The 8,705-nt window shown below is 39.4% G+C and overlaps 1 protein-coding gene across 2 annotated transcripts; it reads right to left on the bottom strand.

Moving 5' to 3' along the window:
• Nucleotides 1–647: 647 nt before the first annotated feature.
• cabp2a (calcium binding protein 2a) lies at nt 648–8,288 on the bottom strand. Of its 2 annotated transcripts, none has more exons than XM_038712697.1 (7): nt 8,241–8,288; nt 7,740–7,961; nt 3,859–3,889; nt 1,825–1,959; nt 1,176–1,285; nt 886–1,033; nt 648–673 (listed from the first exon to the last, which is right to left on the bottom strand). In XM_038712697.1, exons 1-7 carry the CDS (start codon nt 8,286–8,288, stop codon nt 648–650), a joined length of 720 nt encoding a protein of 239 aa, XP_038568625.1. The 2 variants fall into 2 exon arrangements, with proteins under 2 accessions (XP_038568625.1, XP_038568626.1); XM_038712698.1 differs by lacking the exon at nt 8,241–8,288 and adding an exon at nt 4,113–4,123 and having other exon boundaries at nt 7,748–7,948.
• Between the last annotated feature and the right edge of the window lie 417 nt (nt 8,289–8,705).

The following is an 8,705-nucleotide window of genomic DNA, read 5'->3' as shown; positions in this document are numbered from 1 at the left end:
ACAGTCACAGTCTGAACAGTTAAATTCAAGTTTGAATTGAAGATTTTAGATGTGGCGTTATTCAAACTGTTATAATAACTTCAGATTCAAGTCAGTTAACATAGTAAACTGTGATTTTAAAGCATCAGCTCACCCAAATTATGTAAAAAATAAAATAAAAATGAGAAATATGAACCTTCATTAGTGTTAGTGTCAATCGTAATCCGAACCCAACTCCCCTGGTTGACAAGATACTACTTGGGGTATGTGAGAAAACGTATTTTTCTAATTTGCGTGAACTGACCACATAAGTTACCCATGTAATGTACTGTAAACTATGAGTGAGAGTGAGAGAGAGAGTGTGTGCATGTGTGTTTAGTGTTGCTGGTATGTGATTCTCAGTTGAAATATATTCACATTCACTTAAGAGACCACAGCTTTGGTTAAACCATCTCAGTCATCACTATATAAAATGTCATTATATGTTACATTCAAACAACAGTGACACATTGAAGGGATTCTCTTATACTTGAGAGATGATGGAAGTTACTGAAAAAAATACAGACACCAAGAATCTTCTGTACATCAGGAAGACTTACAAGAACATTAACAGTGTGCTGTCTGGTCCATCATGTGTTTGGTGCAGTAGAGTGAGGTTTGGCGAAGAGTCAGCGAGACATCATTCGCACAAACTCTGTGGAAAGAGAAGATATGTTGTTACTGTGGGTTAATTTTATCATGGCAGAAATCAATATATTTCCATTGTTTTTCAAAGAAAATACCACGTAAAAGCAGTTTCTGGTGCCTGTCTGTGCAAACGCTTTCCCTTGTTTCTTTTTGTCTTTTTCTTAATTTCCTCTGTCTTTTTTCCCTCAGCTTTTTTTCCCTTAAGTATTATTCGCTCACCTTCAAAGTCCACCTCTCCATCCCCATTGAGGTCTACGTCTCGCAGGATCTCGTCGATCTCGCGGTGGTTGAGCTGCTCCCCCATTAGCTTCTTCATGGCTTCCCTCAGTTCCCCGAGGCTGATTTGACCATCGCCATCAGAGTCAAACTGGGAAACAAAATGGATAAGGTAGAGAAAAAAAAGGATATAAAAGGATGTGCATTAGAGGTTAAAGTTAGGGAAAGGGGATAATCTATTCAAGGGACCCCAGAGGCTAAATGGCTATAAGTTAATAAATTGTATTGCAGACCTCTTTGAAGGCATCCCTCAGCTCCTTGACTCCTATCATGTCGGCAGTCTCAGCGAGCATCTTGGGACCCATCAGCTCCACAAAGTCTTCAAAGTCCACTCGGCCGCCGCCTAGAGGGGGAGAACTTGAGTATTATCAGTGTTAACTGATGCTTTTGTGTCTTTAACCAACAAGGAAATTAATAACCAGATCGATCAGTTACTGACCAAAGTGAATATGACACTTTCTTCAAATGCACAGTGCTTAGGGGAGTTATATAAGGTTGGGTTTTAATGCGACAGGGAGCCATAAGACTCATTACATGCCCTCACGACAGTCTGCCGATATCCACATTCCTGGGGTACACTTGGTGACTGTACTGGCTAAATCAGTTCCATAGTCTTGTTGAGTAGCAATTACTTACACCATATACAGCACTGATAGCAATTTTACTGGATCATATTTTGGTGTTAAAAGCAGAAGCTTTTAAAGTCAGATGTTAACCCAGTTCAATGATACATTCTTTATCAATTTGTAAAAAGCGATGTGTGGCCAGCAGCAGTGTTATACTTGTAGGTGGAAGCAGGGACAGCCAGAAATGACGGGCTTCCTGACAACCGCTAAACTCAAAAATAGCTCTGACACAATAAATGTCTCAAATAGCACTCACAGATCTGCTGGCTGAGTTCTATCAGCTCCATCTCTGTTGGCATGTATCCCATAGTCCTCATGCACTCGCCCAGGTCCTTACAGCTGATGAAGCCATCCTTGTCTTTGTCAAACTCCCTGAATGCCTCACGCAGCTCTGCAGGGAAGACAAGTGATGAGTGAGAGAAATAGAGCTGTTTCTGTTCCAAGTGTATATGTAGGTCTTATGATAAAGCTCTCTATGTGTTGTCAATTTAATGTAATGGTTATGCTTTTGTAGGGAAATTAGACAACCCTGGTGATAATTAGAGTGACCCTAAATTGGATCCATGAGTGTGTGTAAAGGTGGGGGTCTGCAACAATGTCTTTTTTGATGATAGCAAAAAATTTGATTCTACTTATTAGTGTAGAGGCTTTAACTACTTTAACTGTGACAGAGAAGTTCACAATTAAAGCCTAAAAAATGAGGTTATAAAAAAAAGAGTTTATAATGCTTACTGGCTCTAAGACCATCACTGTTATATGCACTATTGTGCCTGGGTTGCCCTGTTCATTTGAGAAATTCTGTCCCACGTCCTTTAATAAAGAGGCAAATAATTGACCCTTTGCTAAGCCACGCCTCCCATAGTTACTGTTGCTAAGTCTGACAAAGTGTTGAACCTGTCAGATCACAGTGTAAAAGTGACCCACCCTATTACCTGACTATTCACAAAGAGGACAACTAAATTAAGGGTCAACACTGTTTGTGTACAGCTGGGTAGGTCTCTGTTCACTATTACAATCATTAAAAAGCAGAACAGTAGGGCTTCATAACGTTACATTCAGGAGTAAGTTAGCTAGTGTTAGTTAACTAACATTAAATTAGGAACAATGCACAGCCTACATTTTTTCTGGATTTGTTTTAAGTTTTGGAAAGATAATAAATTGTACTTCTCCTTTCAACCTCTAACCAACTATTACAGTGCCCCAGGAACAGCGTTTGACCATATTTTGGAAAAATACAGCAAAGAAAAGCTAGAAAACGACTCCTTTTGCATTAGAGTCAATAGAGCGCAGACATTAAAGTGTGAGGACATCAGTTAGAGCGAGTCCTATACTGCCCTGTGATTGGCCAGCTGCGTATTCGGGGCGTGTCTTAGCGAAGGGTCAAGTGCTTTAATATGTGGCTAATAATGTATTTACTAATGTTTTATAGATCAGTTGTAAGCCACTGATAACAACCATGTTTGGGTTGTGAAAACTACCAAACTCCACTGATTTTACACATCAAAGTCTGTTGTGCAGGTGTTGGAGAGTTCTACTACATTTGTGAGATACGTTGTATAAAGCCTTTTGAAGCTCTAGAGGGAACTGTGTGAATTCTTAAAAATTGCCTCAATTGATGTCACTTCAAACTCAAAAATGGAGATGGGAGACAAAAACACTTACATGTGCACTTTTGTCCCCTCAAAGGTACAATATTGATTTTAAAGAGGCCAGAGGGGCACCTTTTGACTTACCCTTTTAAGTTCACACCATTAAGACATGCAAGCCCTTCAAACATTATGTGAAAATGGTCCCCTGATTTTTTTTGGTCACTATTGAAAATGCTATTGTTCCAAAATATGCCAAGTAATATCTCAGTGTGTGTATGTTTTTAAGTGATCCAAGTTATTTCTTTATTTCACCAAATGTTTTGAGTTTCTACATTTAAAAAGTCACAAATTCCACAGATTCCATAGCCAGTTAATAAATTACATTCCCACGTAAGTGTGAGTCAGATGCGAGAAATATAAAGGAGGCGGAAGTTTAACTGTTCCTAAATTGTCAAGAATAATGAATAATAGAATAATCCTTCTCTTTGATCTTCAGTTCAAGTAAAAAATAAATACATCTCTGCTTCTTCACATTGCTGCCATTCAATGAGAGGGCAAAGTCAGGGAAGTACTTTTAAATGCTGCTCTGTACAGGAAAGCACAGATTTTCACAGTCATAAAGAAGGTTTTAGGTTTGAAAGGAAGGCGGATCAGGAAGAAGACTGAGGGAGGGAGAGACGGAGCTTTTGATGTTTTTGTACCTTCCATTTCCTCTGGTCGTAGATCTCTGTCCTGCAGTGGTGCGTATAGAAGACAGACATACAGACAAATGGACAGCTGGTCAGGCTTACACACAAACTTTCAGTATCAGTCTGTGTTCCTTGTTCTATTTCACATATGGTCACACTGACAAAACATGCAGGAAAAGTTTCAGTGCGTCAGCTTCTGTTTGTCCTTTCAATCGTGTGCAGCATTTTTGTTCCATGTTCAACCACCCGAGCAGAGATTTTGTTACAGGATTTTGATCTGACTGACCCTAAACCTTTTTAGTTGATCTGCTACACGATTTCGCATTTAATCTCAATCTGCTGGCGGACGAGCTTTGAAAGTCTGCTACTGCATATGCTATTCAAAATGTATTATAAAAAAACTTGCAGATGCACAGTGACTCCCTTTAGCCTCTCTCCAAAAACACACACACACACACACACACACACACACACACACACACACACACATACGCAATAAAGCTGATGACATGGTGTGTATCTTGATGAAGTTCTGAGAAACCCAGAGAAATCCACCCCAGCTTAACATAGTAACTGAATAAATTGGTGAAAAATAAAATCAAATGGTACTTTGAGAGAATATTATCATTATTATATCAAAATGGAGATAGAGACGTACATGTCTAAAGCCACACAACAGACACACTATTTGTGTTGAACTGGCTTCAGTGTGCAGTGGCATGAACAAAAGATGGTGCCAGGATGACTTTGTTGACGACGTGTTCTCTGCGAGGCCGTGACATCAGCATCAGGAATAATGCAGGCCTGGATTAGAGAATGCAGGGGAGAGAACAGTGGCAGGGAGATTACAGCTTTAAACTGTATTACAAATCACAGAGGCTTATCGGTTTTTCATTTCCCTATCTGCCACTGATTTTTTCATCTGCGTCTGTATTTGCACTGCGGGGCTGCTGGCTCTTTAATGGACATTAGCCCACCTGCACAGGCGGAACATGCAACAAACACACATAGCACTTATTGCTGGTTGTCTTTTTAAAATAAAATATGTGACTATCTGGTTGAGCTAAGTTCTGGCACAGAGGTATGGAAGCAAATGTTTGCCTTGTTTTTCTTATTTTGCTCAGTAATTCATGTAGCAAAAATTAGGTGCCAACACCAAAGTGAAATGGGTGTAAATGCAAACTACAACCTACAGACAGGGGCTAAATTAAAGGAAAGACCTGAATAAAAGAGTGGGGAAGTGCAGACACTTCCTGCACCAATGGTTTGGTGAGTACCACAATGACGTGAATAAAATGTTACATCCTTCAAAGTCACCAGATCTCAACCCAGTTTTTCATCTATGGAAGCTTTTGGAGCAACGAGTAAGACAATGCTCTCCACCACCATCGTCATAAGACCAAATTGTGTAAAAATAGAAACTTTTATCTATAAATATTTTTAGTAATGTGTGTGACTGTCTCTAATGCTGTTTGTCCTAAAGTTATGTCAGGCGATGTTTGTTTTACTCTCTATCTGCTGCACTTGGGTCTCTCTTGCAAAAACTATCTCAGCCTCAATTAAATAAAGGTTGTTTAACGAGGGAATATGTTGTGGATAAATGATGTTCATCCCACCAGTAGAGACTTGGCAAGGAGCACTGAAGCTGTTCAGGAGGCTTTTCTGAGTCTATATTAAGACTCTTGGGTTTTTCTTTCATTTCTCTCTTTTAGAGAACAAAGGGGCTTATGGGGGATTAAAAAGAAGTAAAGGCTATCAGTCTCATCCTATCCATCTCTTAGACTTATTGGTATGTCGAGGAATCGCATCTCTTTCCTCGATCCATGACTTTAAGTAAGGAAGGAAATCAGGAAGTTGTCCTACAAGTTCAGAACTGTGGTGGCTCAGAAAGGATGCTGCTGGGTTACTGGAAAGTTCTCACACTGATAACTTAACAAGAACAAAAGCCTACTGGCAGCTTTGGGCTTTGAGGCTGCAGTATCCAGTATCCAGAGCTGTGCTTTGACCTAAATGCTTAAGTAGGAATGCTAATATTGCTCACAATCACGATGTTAACAAGCTGATTTGATTAAGTTTGAACCTACCTGCTAGTGTACCCCTAATGTTACTACGGTTGTCAACTTAGTTGTTAGCGTGTTAACATTTGCTAATTAGCTCTAAACAATAGTGCAGCTGAGGGGAATTTCACTAGTTTTGTAGGTATTTGATCAGAAATTAAAGTATACTGACAAATCAAAATAATATCTGATGGTGCAGGATGAAAAATATGGGTATCAACAAAGTTATTACGTTTCATCCTCTAGGGCCCATGACTGTACATAATTTTGGTAAAATCATTAGCAAACACTTGCTTATCTTTGGATTCAGCAGACACAAAGCAACATTAGCACTCATTTGGAGTAGTGTTTCTGGTAACCTGATATATAAAACCATTTTTCAGTTTCTTTTTAGCTCAGTTTTTGGTCCCCACTAATTCCTGAGTGAAATATCTTTCCTTTTAGCTGCTAAACGCTCCACTGTATTCATCATACATCGTACCTCTGACGGGAACTACAGTCAGGTGATAATTCCCTGTATATTTATTTATAATCAGCCACTTTCACATTACATCTGGTCATTTGGTCCATTGTTAATATAAGACTATTCATTATATCAGCTTTAAGAAAGTCATTTTTGAAATCAAGCATTCATTCACTAAAAACACACAGACGTCAACTACAAAATAAAGTAAAATAATATAGGGCATATGTAAATGCCATGAAACACATCATAGATTAATTATATTTAGTTAATCTGTGTTGAGTCAGTATTGTTACATTTCACCTCGAGACGCAGCCCAAGGTCTTCCACGTCCTCAGGAGCATATGACTCAGCAAAGCATCTGTGATGAGTGACAACCACCGTACTAATGGCTCTTTTCAATTAGCACAGCTAGCTGCACAGTCAGGAAATTACTCTATTATTGATCTCTATAATATACCTAACTCTTTCAGACATTTATCTGAGAAAGAGGCATGCAAGAAATCTTCAGCCCTGTTAGAAAGTGAATTTATGATCTTAATAACCATCGAGAAAAAATGGGAGGTCCTTATAGTGTAATCTGTTACATAATGGAAACTGCTTATCCTGATCAAAAATCTTGGGACAGCATCATTCCTAAATAAATGCTTTAAATAATTTGCTTATATTAATCATTCATATATTTTTCTACATGACAACATATGGGAAAAAATCTGAATATGTTTGTTTTCAAACTCTGCTACCGGTTCGGCACCTGTTAAAAATGTAGAAATGGAGTGAAACAAGCGCCAAACTGTGGCTTGCACTACTGACATTACAATCCTGTTTCAGGATATAGCCTAATAATAATTTGAACTACAGTAAGCTTTTTTTATATATAGTACTGTATGGCTGTTTAGTGTATTTGAATTACACACAGTACAGTAATTAAATTTGGATAGTAATTACAAAAGCGTTTAAAACAGCTGTACTGTCCCTTTCATTACTTTATATTCATGTAATAAATATACACATGTCATGTAGATGGGAATCTGCATGAGAAATATAGAAAAAATAATATATTTATAATATAGCCTCCCCCCAAACCAATAATATTCCTAAACAAATGACAATCACATTAATTGTTATGATATAAGGTGATGTGGTGGTGTGTAGCATTGATGGGGGGGTGACACTCCCAGGGTGAAATTCTCATTGGTGGAGAGGGGATGGGAAGGCTGTGATGTTGTCAAACTGAATGGATGGCCTTAAATTCACCTTCCCTTGGACTGTGACGGCACTATGGATGGATGGATGGATGAAGAGATTTATGTGTGTTTTGGCCATGACTATTCTGTACCGTGTGTGTGTGTGTGTGTGAATGTTATACATACAAGCTGGCTCTGTGCGAAGCCCTGTCTGAGGAAGATACAAGCGGGCCCCACTAAGTTGTGCAGCATGTTGCAGTTCTTAACCAGAGTGCACAGGGGATCATCAAACTCCCGCTCGCTCGCTCCTCCCTCGTCGTCGTCCGTGTCCACCTCACCTGCACCACCCAGGCCCCCCAGCATGGCAGCAGCCAATGGGGTGCCACTTCGTTCTAGGGGCAATTCACCCTTAGAGGAGGGGAACCAACCGGATTAGGACCGAGATAAAGTAATGACTGCGATGAAACTGGCTAATTCACGTGTACATTTTATGGCAGTCATGAGTCAGATTTTAAAATCTAGATTTCTTTATATACAGCTCAGATGTAGCTTGGAATGACTAACTTCCCAAACTATTAGGCTTAGATATGAACGTCCACAAAGCATTGTCTTACACATCTTAATCAGTTCAAACTCACTTTGATAAATATGTTTCCCTCAGCTGAAATCAAGTTACTTAATCCTTACCTTCTTCCTTTTACTGTTCTTTTTAGACGCCTTGTTGATGTTTCCCATCACCCTGCCCTCTTCTTCCTGTCTTCTCCCCTCCCTTTTGTCCTCGTTTGTCCCCACACTTCTCCACTGTTTCTCTTCCTTTTTTCCTCTCTGCTCAGTTGTCACATAAATGTCCAAAATCCATACTAAATCCAACGCATTCAGTGGAATAACACCTTTCACACCCAGTGAGGTAAAGGCAAAAGTTTCCACTTACAACCCCACTATTGAAAGCGAATGAAGATTCCTCTATTTGCACGTGCTACAATCCACGAACTTATTGGTCCAGTGAGAGGCAAGGTAGGCATATGAAGTCGCATTAAATCCTAAACTCCAATAGGTTGTTGGAGGCTGTCATGATGAGCTTTACAACTGGTAGTGTGATATTATGGAATTGCAGGAGGGTGCTGGAGATTGACAGGGTGGGGTGGGAGAGCT

The sequence above is a fragment of the Micropterus salmoides genome, unplaced genomic scaffold, assembly GCF_014851395.1.
Source record: "Micropterus salmoides isolate LMB-PRFRI ecotype aquatic unplaced genomic scaffold, ASM1485139v1 Ms_hic_scaffold_12, whole genome shotgun sequence".
NCBI classification, from domain to species: domain Eukaryota; kingdom Metazoa; phylum Chordata; class Actinopteri; order Centrarchiformes; family Centrarchidae; genus Micropterus; species Micropterus salmoides.
Note: the sequence above shows the minus strand (reverse complement) of the source record. Positions and strands in the feature narration are given on the sequence as shown.